A 19,666-nucleotide genomic window follows, 5' to 3' on the forward strand; every position below is an offset into this window, starting at 1 on the left:
GAGGAGGAGGAGGCTGAGGGGAGACCTCATCACTCTCTACAACTATTTGAAAGGACACTGTAGAGAGGTTGGTGCTGGTCTCTTCTCACAGGTAATTAATGACAGAACGAGAGGGAATGGCTTCAAGCTCCAACAGGGTAGATTTAGACTGAACATTAGGAAAGAATTTTTCACAGAAAGAGTGGTCGGGCATTGGAATAGGCTGCCCAGGGAGGTGGTTGAGTCACCATCCCTAGATGTGTTTAAGAGCCATTTAGATGTGGTGTTGGGGGATATGGTGTAGGGGAGAACTTTGTAGAGTAGGGCAGATGGTTGGATGATGAGTTCGATGATCCCAAGGGACTCTTCCAACCTAGACAATTCTATGATTCTATGATTTAGGATCTAGGCTAATAAACTTGTGCTAGAGTCTTCAGTGCTGTTTATACATTTACTGTTCATCACGCATGCTTAATGCCTGCTGTTGTTAATGCCTTCTGAATGCAGTCTAGGCATGCCTTTGAGCTCTTCATGAGGCAGAGTAAAAATAACTGTGGGATCCAGTTTGCTGGGTCAAATCCATTTATGAAGTCCAATTCTCAACCATAGACAGTGGCCGTGACCTGCTGCTACCCTGAATTAGGAAGTAACTAGATAATTTCTGATGAGAGAGAGATCAATTATTGCCCAACATTTGAATTTGTGTTTATTTGGTGAATTTATGTCTGTTTTTCTCTTAAATTAAAGAAAACCACTAAATTTATGCCTTATGTATTTCAGTATAAGCTAATATGTATGCAGGGGGAGGGTTACAGAATAAATACTCTCTATTTTAGTATACTTAAATTCTTAAAAGTTGATTTATGTTATCTAAAATGGGTCAATCTTATTAGAAACCTGTTGATACAAATGAAACTTTTTTTTCTACCTTATACCATGGAAAAAAATTTTGAGGAGTTAAAGCCTTTTTGGTCTTAAAGAAAAATGTGACTCAATATTTTACTAGTTGGAGAGGACTTTGCTTATCCTGGGAAACCCACGATCTCTAAAAATTAAGCAGCATTTTTAAGGAGGGGGGTAATGCTTCTGCAGGCAAAAGGTATTACATGTTCTGACTTGCATCCTGGCCCACCACCACTGTCTTCATTCTGTAGTTTTTTCAAGCACTGAGGGTGGTTGCCAGTACTGCATCAAGAAGAACATACTAAAAATAAAAATGGAGTTTAAAAAAAAATCAAAACCAAAAAAAGAAAACAAACCAAAACTCAAACCCAGTTGTTCTCATCTAGTTCACTGCCGGCCCATCCCTGAGAGGACACGTTGTTATCCAATGTATCTTTCAGATGTTGAGCAACTCCTACAGTGCTCTCAAAGTCAATAAAATGTTGCTCTTAGTTACTAATTTGTATCTCACAGCAGTATTGCTTCTTTGTTATCTCATTGTTTATGTCTCCCACATGAAGATAGCCTCTTAGGGTTTTTTCACTGTGCTTGCATATTCCATTGGTGTAGGCACTAAAATCTCTGTGGTTTTGAGAGTATATTAGCATATGGTACTTCCCAGACAAACTTGGAAAAGTTCAAATATTTCAGAAAGCTATGGGGGTATTCTGACTTTGGATAGCTGGCACCAAGTGTTTAATATATCATTGCAAACACTGGATTGTTTTTCATTGCTTTCTGAATCATGGCGTGGGGTGTTGTTCTAGCTGTGCTGTATGTTGAACATTGAAAGTCTTCATAATACTTTTCAAATCTGAAAAATAAAGAAATAATACATCCACACTAGTATATGCCCTCATGCCCTCACATTTCAATGTGACCTGTATGAGTTTCCAAGAATAAAAGACATTGTAATTGCAGTATTGCTCGTTATGGTTCTCCTTTTTTTGGCATAAACCTGCATGCATTGCTCATACTTAACCACAGAGGAGAAATAATACTTTTAAGGCCTGCAGATTCTTAATTAAAATGTAAGTAAATTAGTGTTGCTTTCTGTCAGTGATCAGTCTCAGAAAAACTGATAATAAACAAGGTGATTTTGTGTTCACTCAGTCTGTGACAGCTTTTACAGACAAAACCGTGTGATTTTACAAATGATAAATTCCATTCCTTTCTATTTCCAAGCATTTTGCAGACAGTTCAGTCAGAGGTTGTTTACATTCTGTAGCTATCAAGGATCCTAATGCAGATAAACCTGAATTCCAGTCTAAGTACTGTGCTGCAAAGTCCAGCTGTAACTTAGCTAGCCAAAGTGGAATAAAGGAGTAGCTCCTGTCTTTTTTCCCCTCACTGAGCAGTCATACTGTTTTACTTCATGCAAGTGTCAGTAGTTTGAAGACGAGATGAAATGAAACTGGAGATTAAATTTTGGGCTCTTTAGTTATTGCTCATAATGTAGGAAAAAGGCCCAGCATTTTTGGCAGATTTTTAAATTTTGCAACTGATACGTCTAACATTCTGAAGTTGATTGTATAAATCCCAATTTTGATGTGAGTATTGTTAGATGTGGTTTGGTTTTCATCCCCTAGTTGGAACATAGGGTGGGGTTATGCTTTCATTTAAGAAAACTATTCTTGTTAAATGGCTAAAAAGAGGAAAAATCCTAAGTATAACCAAAATTCAATTCTCAAAATTTAATCTATTTTCAGTTAATGCCTTTTTTTTCTCAGAAGTCATTGTATTAATTTGGTACTTTTCTCAGAGAGCTACTGTAGCCAGGAATTAATTCTTCTATAAAAGAATAGAGGCACACCATTAAAAAGTTCAAAATTTCTTTGTAATTATTAAAATAAAGAAAAGTAGCTTAAATCTACAGAGAGGAAAGAACAGCTTTAAAATTATTTAATGTCTGAAAAGCCTGTGGTGTAGAGTGCTGATCTGAAAAGGATTGTATGGTGAAAAGGTTTATGTAATACTGTGATTTTTGCATAGTGAGACAAATGTAATGGATCAACATAAAAAGGTTGAATTTACTATAAACCACATCAAGTTGCTATTAAATGACATCAAATTATTACCAGTTATTATTTTAGGAGAGATTAGGTATCTGTACTAAAGTCTGGTTCTACCAAGTCTTCTCTGACATACACTTAGTCCTTGTCAATGCTGGTTGTCTCTGAAGACTGAAGGGTCATCATTACATCGTTTAAGAATTAAGTGACCTATAGTCTGCTTATTAATTGTACCAACTGAAAGAACCCCACTGCTAAACACATGCACTGGGAGGCAAAATTCTTTAGCAGGTTTTTTAGGACTGTTAGTTAGTCTATTGCATATTCAAACCACTGCAGGTGTGTTCATTGGCTTTTTCCTGAATCAGACCATTGCACAGGAGGGCTGACATGAATTGTGTAGACTAGGCACTACAAATAGAAGTGACAGTGTCACTTCAAAAGGTCAATACTTACTTTTGCCTTTGCAATTGTCTGATTCAGGAAAAGCGCTAGAGGTAATGAGGGGAATATGCTCAGCACTTGTTGGCTGTCCAGAAGCAGCAAGTAAGTTAAAACATGAGCAACATTGGTAGCCTGTCTTCTAGAGAATTTAGTAATAGGAGCAGCTGGGAGAACAAATGAGGCAGAGATTCCACTCCCATAGCACTATACATCTTGGTGGTATTGATACATAACTGAAGACAAAGTGTTTGGGGGAGAGGCCTTTTATGTAGCCATGAAGACTATGCAGGAATTTCTTTTGGACACTATGTTTGTGTGAAAATTGTTATTAGGAGAACCATATGTGGTAAGGGGTGAAGGAGATACAAGTGACTGGCATTATGTGCAGGAAGGAAGAGAAAGTGAGGATCTGTGTATTTCTTATTCATAACCTTGGCACCATAGTTCTGCATGAGCAGAAATGAAGGCAAGCAGATGTAGTGAGTGCTATTAATGGTAGGCCGATTAAGGATTAAGAGTGTTGTTGCAAGGAACGTGCAGAGAAGGAGAGAGACCTCTGAACTGGATGTCTTGAAGGCTGTTCAGGGAAACTGAGTTGATGTTGTGCGATACTGACAATTTGTGTATTGGTTTCAGAGTGCACTAAGCAAGCAGTGACACAGAAAGCCTTTCAGGTGTCAGTGTAAGAAACAGTTGCCATCCAAAGGTGCAGTTAAATCATCTGTATGTCTCTGCCATGTGTATTTCTGAAAAAAAAAAAGTGTGTAATACTTAATGGGATGTAGTCAAAATTTCCACAGCTGTGGAAAATGAGTGTCCCAGAGTGTTGTATTGTAAGAGAGCAGCTTCTTGAGGGTTGGATATGCAAAGAAATAAAGTATATAGGTTGAAAATGAGGAGGCATCACAGCACACCTACCAGTCCAGATCCTCAGCACCAAGGAACTGCTGCTCAGAAAACTTCCACAACAGCTTAGCCTCATGGCTTTAACTATAGCAGTATAATTGTCTAACTAGCTACACAGTTAAATGCTGTATGTCTTTGTGTAGGCTCTTGTTCCTATGTTAGACCTTTCCACGAATATTTGGTCTTTTATTCATTAGTATATATGAAATCTGTGTCAATATGGACCTACTTTAAACATGGGTCTTGATGAGTCACTGGTGTTCCACCTTTGAGAAAAGTTACTCTTTCCAAATATTAACTGACATTTCAGTAGTTATACTGTGATACAGTTAGTTGTGGAAAACTGTAATTAGCAAAAATTATGACTACAGTTACAGAAATAATAGCCTCAATTCAGATTTGGACACTGAACATAATTTATTGTTTCACTTCATATATTCTTCATTATTTCATTAAATTTTTTTAGAAGTGGAAGCCCAAAAATACAGCAACAATTAAAGGAATCTACCCTTCGTTCTCCATGAATTTTCTCTGCTCTTATGGTGCTTAATTATACCGCATACCCTTTTTTACAATAATGTTAGAATATACCATCTTCTCTTGCATTGCTGCTACAGAGGGTAGCTCCCACAAATGTAAAGAGGCTTGGAAAAAGCTCCACGCCTTGTACAAGAAAAGCTCTGAGAGTAGTTAGCTTATGGAAGGATGACACTTTTATATTACCGGTACGCTGGCGTGTTGAAGTCTTGCCAGGGTAATCATTACAGGTATCCACTAAAATCCTGATGACTTGTATTCCATTTCAGTTTTGCAATTAATTCAGAGCCAGGCAGTGTCTGGTGGTGTTTGCTAGACAGCACGGTTCAAATTAAAAAATGACACAAGCTGTGAAGTAGAAACACTGATGAAAGCTTGCAAGCTTCAGGCACACACACTGTATCAGGAAGAAAATGATACCCAGTCTTACCTGACCTGATAAACTGATGCTGAGATTTTATGTCAGCTCTATATGAAAAATAATTTAATTGTGTATGGACGCAACTTCAATATGACTTTTTTGGTCATGTACCAGAGTTAGCTTCACTTACCTGGTTTCATAATATTCACAGCTGTAATTCATTTCACTTCTTGATTTAGCAGTGTGTTGGATACTATTTCATTTTGCTTGTCTCCAGCTGTAGATTAATGCTGTAGGTTAATAAATGTTAGTGTTAGCAAGTCATTCTGATTGTTGCCTATGTGAAATTAACATAAAACAAATGAGTCTAACAAGGGGAGCATGATAATACGCTTTTTCTTTCAAGTTTTTCCCATGTTTCCAGCTGAAGGATGGTAAAGCATAGAAAAGACAGATAAAATATAAAGTGTGTTGGGTGATTCCTGTGTATCCAGATGGGCACCTAACACTCTAAAAACAGCTAAACCCCAAAGTTCCTTGTTTCTTTCTTCACATAAGTGGTGAAAGTTAGGTTTCTAAAATTATTAGGTCTCTAAAAATTGTGTTGTCTCAGCCTAGCAGCAATGATGTGTTGTGTAATAGCTAAAATTCATGATAATGCAGAGGTTTTATACTTTTTTTTAAATGTCCTTATAATATGTCTAATTCAGCAGTGGCCTATAGATAAGTTATCTGGTAAGGATTCCCAGGTAAAGTATCTGTCTGATGTTTAAAAAAAACCCTTTCGATCACAACAGAGTCATTTGAGACTTGTTTGCTACTGCACAAGACAAATATTTTGCAGTCCTCTGCAGCAAGCTCAGTGTTTGGTAAAAATGCATCTGTTCCTTCTTCATTTACCATTTTTTCCACCAGCAATGACTAATCTGTTGCTTCAGGAATTTATTGTGTGTATGAATAGATGTGTATACAAACTATTTTTAACTATGTTTAAAATATATGTATGCGTGTGTATGATTTTTTTATATGTATATGCTTCTTTTTATATTTTAGAGCTGTGATGGCCAGTCACCAAGCAGAAGTTCAGAGTTTGAAGCTAGATAATGATTCAGTTATAGAAGGAATAAGTGACCAGGTGCTGGTGGCAGTTGTGCTCAGTTTCACTTTCATTGCTGCTCTGGTATATATGCTTTTAAGGTGAGAATACATTGACAGGAATTAATCAACATAACTGCATTTGTAAAATTCTAACTCTCAACAAATTTTTGCATTGGCATATAAAACAACTGTGATTTTGTGACATAAAGGAAATGATTGTTTGATCACTTACTCTATTTAAATAATGCTTAGCAGAGTTTCATAATTTAATTCACAGTTAGAATGAACTGATGTATTTCTCAAAAGTGAAGTTTAACTCTTCCTTATCTTCAGATGATCAAACTGAATAATGTTCGTCGTTCCTTAGGACTGAAGATGGCTGAACTCACAATATATATGGCTGGTGTGTCATATTTTGTTACAAAGTACAGATTTGTCAATAATGACTCCACAATTAAGATTGGCTATAATCTTCCAATGTATGTTCTAATTGCAGTCTCCTTCCAAAAAAAATCCCCCAAACCCTAAACCTGAATAAATTGACTTTTATAAATTGGTTTATAAATTAATAAGCTGGGAAACAGTGGACTTTAATATCATGGAATCATACAATGGTTTAGATTGGAAAGGACCTTGAAGATCATCTAGTTCCTACCCCCCTGCCACACACAGGGACACCTCCCACAAGACCAGGTTGCTCAAAGTCCTTTGCAGCCTGGCCTTGAACACCTCCAGTGATGGGGCATCTACAACTTTCCTGGGCAACCTGTGCCAGTGCCTCAACACCCACATAGTGAAAAATTTCTTCAAATATCTAAGCTAAATCTACCCTCTTCCAGTTTGAAGCCATTACCCCTTGTCCTATTACTATATGCCCTCATGAAAAATCCCTCCCCAGCTTTCCTGTAGGCCCCCTTCAGATACTGGAAGGCTGCTGTAAGGTCTTCCCGGAGCCTTCTCTTCTCCAGGCTGAACAGCCCAAACTCTCTCAGCCTGTCTGCATAGAAGAGGTGTTCCAGCCTCCTGATCATCTTCGTGGCCCTCCTCTGGACTCACTCCAACAGGTCCACGTCCTTGTGCTGAGGACTCCAAAGCAGGATGCAGTACTTCAGGTGGGGTTTCATGAGAGCAGAGTAGAGGGGTAGAATCACCTCCCTCGACCTGCTGGGCACGCTTCTTTTGATGTAGTGCAGGATGCGGCTGGCTTTCTGGGCTGAGAGCTCACATTGCTGGCTCATGTTGAGCTTCTCATCAACCAACACCCCCAAGTCCTTCTCCTCGGGGCTACTCTCAATCCATTTTCTGCCCAGCCTGGATTTGTTCTTGTGATTGCCCCGACTGACGTGCAGGCCCTTGCACTTGGCCTTGTTGAACTTCATGAGGTTTGCACGAGCCCACCTGTCAAGCCTGTCCTGGTGCCCCTGCATGGCATCTCTTCCCTCCAGCGTGTCAACCACGCCACACAGCCTGGTTGTGTTGGCAAACTTGCTGAGGGCGCGCTCAGTCCTACTGTCCATGTCACCAACAAAGATGTTAAACAGTACCAGTCCCAGTACTGATCACTGATGAAATGCCACTCCTCGCTGGTTTCCACTTGGACATCAAACTATTGACCTTGGACATCAACTCTTTGAGTGTGGCTATGCAGCCAGTTCCAAGTGGTCATCAAATGCATGGCTCTCCAGCTTAGAGACAAGGATGTTGTGTGGGACAGTGTCAAACGCTTTGTATAAGTCCAGGTAGATGATGTCTATTGCTCTCCCCAACGCTGTAACCCCGTCATAGAAGGACACCAAAGTTGTCAGGCATGACTTGCCCTTAGTGAAGCCATGTTGGCCGTCACCAATGGCCTCCTTATTTTCCATGTGCCTTAGCAGAGTTTCCAGGAGGATCTGCTGCATGATATTGCTGGGCACAGAGGTAAGACTGACTAGCATATAGTTCCACATGTCTTCCTTTTTTCCCTTTTTGAAAAGGGGGGCTATGCTTCCCATTTTCCAGTCAGTGCAAACTAAACCAGGCTCCCATGACTTTTCAAATATAATGGAAGGTGGCCTAGCAACTTCATCTGCCAGTTCCCTCAGGACCCGTGGGTGGATTTCATCAAGTCCCATGGACTTGTGCACCTTCAGGTTTCTTCGATGATTTCATACTTGATCTTCTCCTACAGTGAGCAGTTCTTCATTATCACAGCTGCTGTGTTTGCCTTCTGTGACTTGCACGGTCTGGTGAGGGCCTTTGCTGGTGAAGACAGGTAAAAAAGTCATTGGTACCTCAGCCTTCTCAATATCCTGGGTGACCAGGTCGCCTATTACCTTCCAGAGAGGGCCCACATTTTCCCTAGTCTTCCTTTTATCATTGACATGTAAGATTTTCTTGTTGCTCCTGATGTCTCTGATGAGGTTTAATTCTATCCAGGCTTTAGCTTTCCAAACCTGATCCCTGGCTGCTTGGACAGTTTCTCTATCTTCCTCCTAGGCTACCTGTCCTTGCTTCCACCCTCTGTAGGCCTCCTTTTTGCTTTTGAGTGTGTCCATGAACAAGGGTTCATCCATACAGGCCTCCTGGCTTTTTTGCATGACTACTTCTTTGTTGGGATACATCACTCCTGATACGCTTTCCATAAAACTAAATGCTAAGTTCTGAACTCAATAACTTTAATGGTCAAGTAATCAAAGCTTATTTTTCATTTCAGAGTTTTTCTTTGCAACATAACAAATATCTTAGCCTCTGTGTTTTGGGAAAATAAGTCTGAGCTTGAGATCAGCTCTTTTTTTTTAATGGATATCTGTACATTTCTGAACACAAAAGAGTTTTAACAACTAAGAGAACTCAATTTTAGTGACACATTGGCATTATGGAATTTACTGAGGAGGATCTGTCCATATGAGAAGTATTAGCAGGGCAGGAGGTATTTGAGAGCAAGCTACAAAAGAAACCAGAAGTGGGAAAGCTTGGAGTTCAGTCAGGATTGGAGTTCAGGGAGACAATACATAGATGATGAAGGGTTACTCGGGGAGGGAGAAAAGGGCTAGTTACTAACTACCTCTGCAGTGTAATGAGTTAAGTAAAGAGTTTGTCTGAGAATCCTGTTACATGATCTTCTGGTTTATTTTCTGGAGGGGCAAACAAACTGGAACACAAAGCTTTCATACTTTGTAAGTCTTAAAGCTTGTTTACTTCTGCATTGTATGACTGACTAGTGAAAATCCTATCAGCATTCTCTTAGGTCTCCACTGTGCCTTATGGTACCTTGTGAAATTGTCTGTTCAGCAGCATTTTCCCTCTACCTCCTTTGTATTGTCTCCATCAAAATTTGCACAGTATGGTAGAAAATCAGTACAAAAATCAGTACAGTAATTTTTATTTTTTTAGCACTGAAGCATAAGTGGAGGAGAAAAGGAATATTTTCTTTTTCTTCCCTAGTTATCTTAGGCAATACAGTGGTCTGTGTGTTCGTTATACCCTTTCCATTACCCCAGTCTCTTTGCCACCCATACTTCTGCATGCAACATCTGAAATACTTAAGTTGGGTAGGAACCTAGATATGAATACATGAAAGAAAGCTTAAGGTAATGGAATAAGATTGCAGGAACTGAATAAAAGGGAAAGTAGGCAGCAAGGAGTGTATGTTGCAGTAGATTTTTTAGGAGGCAGAAGTGGAATATGGAAAGAACTGTTAAGGGATGTGGTTGCTGTGCTTGTTTCCAGCAGGGAGAACTCAATGAAGCATCACATTGGTCCATGAGCTAAAGGTCTCTGTGCTTTTGGTGGAGAAACTTATTAGCAGTAATTAACATATATACCAAGTTGCAGATGTTTCATTTAGTCACTATAAAATACTTTTGCAAAGCCTATATGTCTTTGAGTTATAAATTTTGATAACATGCAGCCAGATTTTTTCCGTCGTCTTTAATTTGTGAGTAGGTTGTCACATTACAAGTGAGACTGTGAAAATTTATTTTATCCAACAAACTTTTATACATGTAATATGTATGACAGACAACATCCACAAAATCTGACTCATGGAGACTCAGGGTGGGCAAGAAAGGCTTCCCATTGTATAACTTTCATATATATGACACTCACAATAGTGTTAAATAAATTACTTTTTACAGATAACCATGTAATTATTTGCATTAAAAATATGGAGTTTGTTCCTCTTTGAAGAAAGAATGAAGGAGACAAAATGTTAAAGGTATCAGTAATGCAGTATTATGATTGCCCACATCAGATGAAGGAAAATATTGCAGAAGCTCCTAGAGCCATTGAGGAAATTATGTAAATAGAACTGCAGCCAGAATATGTCCTAAAAATTCAACCAGTCCAGCCATCAGTCCTGACAGAGGATCAGCTTGCCTAGATCATCTCTGGAAGCAGTGCAACCTTGTTTTTGATTTAACTTTTAGTTAATGATAGATCACAATACCCTGAGGTAACCTTTTCTGATTTTGTACACTTAGCAGTGAGAAATGTTTTTCCACCAACCTTAGATAACTGTGGGAAATAATTGCTTATATTTATAGAATGAAAGACTTATCCTATCCTCTTTTCTCTCCATGAGCGGTCTTCTATATGAACTGACATTTCTTCACTCTTTCTCTGATGTTTAAAAAATGTGGGCAGTAGTTCTTATTCTCTTCTGAACTTCCTTCAACTTCTCTACATTTTGTTATGCATTTAGCCCAAAAAGGAAAACAGAATCCAGCTGAGACCTCAACTACACTGAGCAGACTGCTGAGCACATGTTGAGTGAATGTTGAGTGAAATCCATATGAATAAATAAAGCATAAAAATTCAGTTTTGAATATGATGGTGTTGACTCATATTTATTGTACCTCAACACCTCAGCTTCATTTTTAATTCCAATTCTGTTGCCATTGTGCTTTTGAATTTCAAACTTGTAATATACCCAGCCTTCTTTCTTCAGTGAGTCCCTTCCCTGTGATTCCCCTCAGCATCTCTAACCTGTAGTTTTCTTGCCCGTAGAGTCTTTCTTTTTAAAGATTGATTTAAAAAGAATGATTTCTTTTTATATCCAGTCTGCTGATAGTTACATAAATTCAACATTCTAAATCTAAGAGTTTGCCTACCCCTTCTTATGTAAATGTTATGTCTTCATCTTTCACATAGCAGATAAAATTGAAATAATTAGGATTTTTCAACTTGGGCAGTGAGTGGAAAAAAAAAAGAAATTAGAAAGTAGACCAATGGTACAAAAACTAGCAGTGGAGACAAAAATTAAAAATATTTCTTCATGATGAATATGAAAGCTTTCAAGCAACTTGATTTTTTGCAGGTTAATAGCTTAATTTTGTTTCAGATGTAAATCTAGTTTTAACATTATTTAATGATTTTTTATGGACTGTCCCTGAAAAATCATGCTGCTGGTCTACAGCTTTAAGTGTCCAGAGTAACTTTAGGATCTCGAATAAATATCCTGTTTCCTTAATTATTTATGTACTTCCTTTAAAATCCTTTATATCAGGAAAGAATTATTTTTGACCTTTGTTCAAGTTTCATTTTTTTTCAATGAGTTATTTTTCAGTGTTGGGTCAGTGTTCAGTTTTTCTTATTGCTTATATTTCCTTTCACAGAAATGAACATCAGAACATACACCCAGAAAATCAAGAGTTAGTGCGAGCTCTTCGTCAGCAGCTTCAAACTGAGCAGGTGCTGTGCTGTTTGCATCATACAACTATCTGATTTGGGATAGTGTTGACTTCTCTGAGGTTCTGGAAGAAGCTTGAAAGTTATGGAAGCTTACTTACGGTACAGAGGCATCCGTGAAATTTACCAAGTAATGAGATAACGTAGGCCTTTTTTTATGAATAAGTAAAGTAATCAAAATCAAATACTTGACTCATTCCTTTTTAAACAAGTTTTTGCCACAAGGTGGAGTATGTTAGATTATATTGTGTGCTTCCTGCAATGTTCTTGGGAACTTAGTGGCAAAGGAAAGGAAATCTGGAGTACAGCTTGCTGCCACAGGACAGAGGTTAGATGTTTAGACTGATAAACTTTATGTAACAGAACAATGAAACAGCAACAAGAGCCAGGCAACAAAGACTGACAGAGAGAAACTTTTAATCAAAGCCTTTAGTGACAGGACAAGGGGCAATGGTTTTAAACTGAAAGAGGTTAGGTTTAGGCAGGACATAAGGAAGAAATTTTTTGTGATGAGGGTGGTGAAACACTGGTCCAGGTTGCCCAGGGATGTTGTGGATGCCTTGTCCCTGGAAGTGTTCAAGGTCAGGTTGGATAGGACTTTAAAAAACCTGATCTAGTGACAGATGTCCCCACATGTGGCAGGGGAATTGGACTGTGTGACCTTTAAAGGTCCTTCCAACCTGCACCATTCTGTGGTTCTATGATTGCATCCAGTTCTGATATGTAGAGGAGTGGATAGGAGAGTTTAGGCTGGGTTACTGGCAATTGGTAAGTCCCAGCTCTAGAGTGAAAAGCCATCCTTTTGGAGAGTACTGAGGACAGTCTCTCATCATAGTACTTGAAGTAATGACATATTTTTAATTGCAGTGCATATTTATGTGGAAAACAAATTTGGCAAAATGGGGAGAAAAACCATTTCATGCCCGTGACACACACAAGCTGATGTCTATGCTTGGGCTTGGGAACAGTAAATACTGCAACTGCTAAGCAATGTAGTTTATTTACCTAGCTGTGGACAGAACTACTTAGGATAATGAAGTAATAGTCTAGATCTGAGTTGTTATTCATGCTGCAGCATGTCTAACCTAATGTAATGTGAAGGACCAATGAGGGTCTGTCTTTGTGGTCTTTAACTGGATTGAAGCACACACTTATATAACAGATGATGGAAAAATAATGGGCTTGTCAGAAGAAGAATTTGCTTAGTGAATCAGGTTTTGCATTTCAGTATGTTTGATTTTTGAATTTAAAAATGTTTCTTTCATTTCACATAGTTTTGCATTTGACTGACTTCTAGTAAATGAACACGGGATTTATTATTATTTTTTTAAACTCAGTAGACATATAAAAATAGTATTTCTAACACTTTGCATTTCTCTTCTGTTCTAGCAGGATGCTTCCGCTGGTGATAGACATCACTTCTATACAGATATGTCCTGTCCAGTGTGTTTGCAACAGGCTACATTCCCTATAGAAACAAACTGTGGACATCTCTTTTGTGGTAAGCAAGAAAAGCTCCGTGTGCAAAGATAAAACCACAACAGAAATACAAAGATAAAACCAGAACAGAAATACAAACTTTTGACACTAGTACAGTCACCCTAATGCAAAGCTGTGTTTGATTTTAACTGCTTATCTTCTAGTCTGCATTAGAAATATTTTTTTATATAAATTGTTGAGAAAATACATTTGTGAATAAAAAGTCACTTTGAGAGTGTGCTGCATTTTTTTTCTATGCTATCAGGATTGAAACTGCCATTAATTTAAAAATGTGACGGACAGAGAGTGTAACTCATTTCCCCTTAGTAAAAAACTGAAGAGGCTGAAAAACACTTGGAAATATAACATTTAAAAAAACTGGTTTAGAAAGGGTAAAAAATTCTGCTTGGTATTATCTATATCTCAGAGTGTGGGGTTTTTTTCTTGGAAGTCCTGAAGAATTAAGACTAAGTTAACAATGCTTAAAGTTTCTGCCTTTTTTTTTGAGGTCCAGCTACTCAAATGTATATATAAATGCCCTACACAGCATTTTGCTTCATCTCCTTCAGGATCCCAGTAGGATTCTTTCACTGCATTCATCTAGTTTTATGGAGTATACAGTGCATATCATGCCTCATCATTTCAATGAAGAAATTTACAGATTTGGAAAACAGTTGAAGCATTCAGATTTTTATATATCCCTTCGTCTGTTGAAACTCTAATAAAGCCAGGTTTTTAGGATAAATTTTACATCTCTTGACATTTTTGTCACTTCTAAGTTTTGAACTGGTAAAATTGTTAACTATTTGCTTCTTCAGTTAATGATTAAGAAATTGTCTGTCTTTTCAGGCAATAATACCTTAAAATTAATGATACAGTTCAACCTATTCAGGATTTTTCTCATGCAATGAGAAATTGAAGCAATGAATTTGAACACATAGGTTATTGGTATCTTCAGTGATTGCTGTATACAAAATTACACCAGAAAAGATAGATTTAACCTAACTGCTTGTACAGTTCTGTTGTTTTCCTTGGTGTGTAATGTATTATTTCATGCAATGGGTGTTTAAACTCAGAAGTTTAAATGTCTGTAACTTACCTTCATCAGGTTCCTGCATTATTGCCTACTGGAGGTATGGCTCATGGCTTGGTGCCATCCGTTGTCCAATCTGCAGACAAACGGTAATATTTTAAGTAATCATGGACATCGTAGTTTGGCTATCTTGTATAGCTCACCAAAAAAGCATTTATATGTGAACTGCAGTAGTGAGACTGACAGAAGAAGAAGTCTGAGAAACTCAAAGAATATAGATATGTGCGATGTAGATGGTAGACATTAAGTTTTTTTGAAATTTTTGCTCTTCCAAATAGCTGAAAAATTACAGATTATTCCTGAAACTCAAATTTAAGAGAACAGCACTGATAACTCAGCTATTTCACTGTAAAGGAGTATATGAAAACAGAAAATTGTAAAAATTTAACTGATTTTTCCATGCTTTCTGTTTGGGATGTGATACAACTTCTTTACCAGAACTTGCATTTGAAAGACCTGGCTGTTGTGGAAGACTGCCAGTAGTCAGTATACTACTTGTTTCTGAGAAGTATCCTCTCCCTTCCTTCTCTCCCTGCCAAAAAAACCTACCCCTGTCAATTTCTTATTTTGTCCCTATTTTTAGTTTGTATGTATTATTAATTTGAGTTTTGTAGAGCAAGCATTAACTTACTTCCTACGCAACTTACTTGCATTGTCAGTTTGAAACATGTCCCTGCAACTCATTAACACTTAGGGATTTCTGACTCTTATAGTGTATGTTTTAACAAATCTACATCTTTACTTTAACAGTGCACAAACTACAGAGCTATTAACTTCTGTTAAATTATATAACATGCTTCATGCACTTGCACATACATTATATCCTGCTTTGATTGTGTGTATCAGCAGGACAAATGATTGTAAGAACACAGAGGAAGGAAAGAAAAATAGGTATGACTAGTGAAAGAATTAGTATATATCAAAGCATAGCCAGTGAGGAGAGAGACACAAAAAATAAAGGTGAGAAACATGGGAAAGGTGAAAATGAGTTATTGGGTTTTTTTAATGTTTCTGCTTAGACAGATATTTGTCTGTCTTCTTCTGAGTAACAGGTAAATTGGGTGGTACTGCTTGCATGGTTATGCATTCATTCTCACCCTGTGAAGTAGGAAAAGTAGGTCTGATTTATAAATAGGGATGGAATTATGTACTCATGAACAACATGAGTCATATAGAAGGTTTGTGGCAGGGCTAGGAGTTTAATGTAGATCTACTTGGGCTGTCATTTGCTAAATGTGACTGCTGCACATATATAAGATATATATTTACTGGCCAGGTACAGAGGCAGCTGTTGAGGACTGTAATAATTTGAAGTGCTGTGCATTTTCTATTTCCTATGATAATCTGCATTTTATACCTGAACATGCTTCCAAACGCATTCCAAACGTTTTCAGAAACTCCTATACAGACAGATAACATAACATATATGTGAATATGACCTTACATATTTTTCTGTGTTTGCATGAAAGCTAACCCAGAACATAACAGAATTCTCTGTGCTTACAAAAGAGCTTTTTCTGTTAGCTTATTATTCTGTATTATCTTCCTTGGTCTTGGTGTGGTCCATGTTGAAAAGTGTGAGTTTTGCTTCTTGTTTGCTGAAATGCAAGGCCATTCTAAAGATGGAAGAAGAGTGGCCTTATTGGTTGCTTTATTTGATTTTCAGTTGAAGAAACAAAACTATGTTAATTTGGTAAATTAACTTTATTCTCCAAATGATCTGTTGCACTTCTGAAACATAAACCACTTATATGTTTCAAAAAATTACCTGTAAGCCTCTCTTAGAAGGAGTGTTCTTATGCTTGTTTTTAACAATCTTTTTAAACATTAATATTCTGTAAAGAGTTGTAAGCAATGAATTTGGTAAAACTTAGAAGCAGTAACCATGTTAGTAGTTTTCATTTTATTTTGCTACTACATATTCAACTAAAACAAAGTTTGTTCCATGTAGTTAACTGAAGATTACTGATTTCATTTATACTTCACAATGCCCCTGCATGTAAAAGACAGTTGGACATGTAACAAAATCTCCCTGCTCTACCTAGGTAACATTGTTTTTACCCCTCTTTGGTGAAGATCAGCAGGATGCAACCCAAGTATTTCAAGATGTTAATGATTACAATCGGAGATTTTCAGGACAGCCCAGATCTGTAAGTTGTGGGTAAATTTGGGTGGAGTCAGTGATTTTAGGGAAGATTAACAGTATTTTTGTGATTTCTTTTTTTCCCCTTTTTTTCCACACTGGGATATGAATTTTCTCTTCATAATGCTTAGGGACTATGCATGTTTTCCTTAGGAAATTCATGTTTGTTTCCTTAAAATATTGATGTAGTTAGGGCAGACCCACAACCTTGAAAATATTTATTTGTAATTTGTGGAAATGCGTGGAAACTTGCGTTATTTTTTTTTTGTGAAAATAAGTCTTGAGTTCCCTATTCATGTCTTAAGCTCTTTTTTAATTGTGACTCATTAATTTGAAAGGATTAATAATTAGTCAGTAAAAGTACTTAATGAAATACATGACCTGCAAGGAAGAATATTCACTTGATTGATCTCTTTACATTGATTAGAAGAATATGAAGTTCTACTTTGTCCCTTTCTTCCTCAGGTTTCACACTATATGCTGTCTTGATTTTTTTATTTTCCTCTGAGATTACATTACAGTCTTTATTCTGCTCTCTGAGTGAAGAAAACAGGATTTTTTTGATAAATAACAAAGAGAGGTGGTTGACGTTCTATGAACTTCAGAAATTCAGCCTTGTGAGCCTTTCTTCTATGTGCATGTTCTGATCCACAAGGTGAAATGCACACACATGCATACTAGTAGCTTCCCTGCTTGTCTTCATCTGTTCATTGGGTTTGGAAATACTAACAAAACATTAGCAAGAAAAATTTACAATCCAACAAGACAAAAGAGGTGTGAGATGGGATCTTTTTTTTTCATGTTCTAAACCATGAAACAGTTACGCTTCTGATCCAGAATAGATTGAAGCTACCTTTCAGGCTCCATTGGACTTCTCTGTGGGCTGTGTGTCTAGTCCCTACTAACCTGTCTGAGGTCATGCCAGAAGCCTGCATTAAAGCCCTAATCAGATTAGATAAATTGTCTTTGATTTATACACAGTGTGTTGCCTTAGCCATATACAAAATTCTTTCTAGAGAACATTTTCAACCGTGGCAATAACTTATTGTCATAGCTCTGTGTAGTACCTGCATACAGTAGAAGAGGAATCAGTATAAAAAAATTTTTGAAGTTCACCCCTCCCTATGCCTCACAACAAAATCCTGAATGTTTTCTACTGAGGAGTCCCTCACTAAAATGACAGAATCATAGTAGAAAAATGGAAAGGAGCCAGGGATGGATTCATTTAAAGTTTCTTTAGTTTACTTTGAAGCTTGATCCATCCTTTGCAAACTTATGTGAATCACTGGTTATACGCTAGGGGAGGGGGGTGTTGTGTTTCTGAAGAACTGCAAGCTATTCTCCTTTACTTATTGTTTTTTTCTTGCAGTCGCTAGTTGTCTTCCATTCTGATCAATATTTCACTCCAGTTAACCTGTTCGCTGTTTCTCACTTTCTCAGTCATTTATTATTACTCAGTCATTACTCTACTAGTCACTGCTTTTCCTTCTTAATAGATGCCAATGGACTTTGTAGTGAGTTAAATGTATGTTTTACAGTACAGAATAACACAGTTAGACTGTTTCCTGAAAACATATGTATTCTAAATCTGACTTCTTACCCAGCAAAACTAAATCCAGGAAGTCTTGTCTTACTGGTTTTTTTTGTTTTAATTCTCAGAAACTAACAGATTCCAAAGCTGTAATGTAGTAATAGAAACTTCAGACTGAAAAAAACACCCATTTAGCATGGGCCTGCTGCTAAAACAAAATACTAACTTTTGGGTTCTTTCTCCATAGATTATGGAAAGAATTATGGATCTGCCCACTTTATTGCGGCATGCTTTCAGGGAGATGTTTTCTGTCGGAGGCCTCTTCTGGATGTTCCGCATCAGAATACTCCTCTGCTTGCTTGGAGCCTTGCTCTACCTGGCTTCACCTCTGGATTTTCTTCCTGAAGCCCTCTTTGGAATTCTGGGGTTCTTGGATGATTTCTTTGTCATTTTTCTACTGCTGATATATATTTCTATCATGTACCGAGAAGTGGTAACACAGCGGCTGAATAGATGAAATGGACGAAAATGACCCAAATGCAGAGGTGGTTGTGGAATGTTTCAAAAAGAGAACTATAACGTAAGTATGATATAGCAAGGCACCTGTGTACAGTTTCAGTAGTTACAATTTCATAGCTGGTCATCTTATACAAATATGAAGGGTTAGTATGTGGTGATGCTTAACTGGAATCTTTAATTTGTGTATTACATATGCTTCATAAGGATGAGGCTAGATTTATAATTAATAAACTACCTTCATCTACTTCCACCTGATGAACCTTTTATGTAATAAAAGCAGAAAACACCTTTTTTGGTGTGTGGTTTGTGAAAAAGGAGTTCTAGTAGAGGACTTCTAACAAAAAATCCGTTTGGATAATGTAGACAAGTATAAGAAAATTTAGAAATTCTTCACAGTACAGTTATCACAACTAAGTTGTTTAATATCTCCGTGTTGTGGGCTAGAGTTTTTTAAAATAGAAGTAGCTTTGTGCGTCTCTGTTGAAGAAGAAACCCAAAGAACACATTACAGTTATCACACTGCAGTTTGCTGTTGTCCACATGCTTCACAAAAACAAGGAGAACACCTCAGTGTTGCTTGAACTGCACTATGTACAGTTGCATGAAATTCATACAATTTTATTTTTATATTTGGGAATATGCACACAGCATCTGATCTAGATAGAGAAACTGGTATTATGCACTCCAGACTGCTTAGTACTCTATTTTTAAATGGGAGCATGCTTTTTCTCTTCAGGCTTATTTATTTGGTAGGTATATATCTTGGAAGCAGGGGTTTTATGCTGCTTTGGTCAATGCAGTGTATCTGAAGTGAGAGTTTGCATTTGTTTAGTTGCATTAAAGCATTTAGCCAATGGAGACAACCCTCAAATTTTAGATAGTGGTTGAAGAAAAGAAGTCAGAACTGGATGTTTACACTACACAACTTTACCTTGAATGTACATTCTGCAAT

General features: G+C 37.4%; 1 protein-coding gene across 3 annotated transcripts in view; it reads left to right on the forward strand.

Moving 5' to 3' along the window:
• The window catches only part of RNF170 (ring finger protein 170), a 22,150-nt gene extending 2,994 nt beyond the window's left edge, over positions 1–19,156 (forward strand). Inside the window, exons 2-7 of one of the 3 annotated variants that reach the window (XM_009883299.1) lie at positions 6,235–6,316; positions 11,877–11,952; positions 13,342–13,450; positions 14,537–14,610; positions 16,567–16,671; positions 18,443–19,149. In XM_009883299.1, coding sequence (XP_009881601.1) covers positions 13,381–13,450; positions 14,537–14,610; positions 16,567–16,671; positions 18,443–18,712 — 519 coding nt within the window. In that variant the 5' untranslated portion in view covers positions 6,235–6,316; positions 11,877–11,952; positions 13,342–13,380 and the 3' untranslated portion in view covers positions 18,713–19,149. Of the gene's footprint in view, positions 1–6,234; positions 6,379–11,876; positions 11,953–13,338; positions 13,451–14,536; positions 14,611–16,566; positions 16,672–18,442 lie in introns of those variants that run through there. The other 2 variants (XM_009883298.1, XM_009883297.1) reach the window with 2 other exon arrangements.
• The last annotated feature ends 510 nt before the right edge of the window (positions 19,157–19,666 follow it).

The sequence above is a fragment of the Charadrius vociferus genome, unplaced genomic scaffold (genome assembly GCF_000708025.1).
Source record: "Charadrius vociferus isolate BGI_N301 unplaced genomic scaffold, ASM70802v2 scaffold343, whole genome shotgun sequence".
NCBI lineage: Eukaryota > Metazoa > Chordata > Aves > Charadriiformes > Charadriidae > Charadrius > Charadrius vociferus.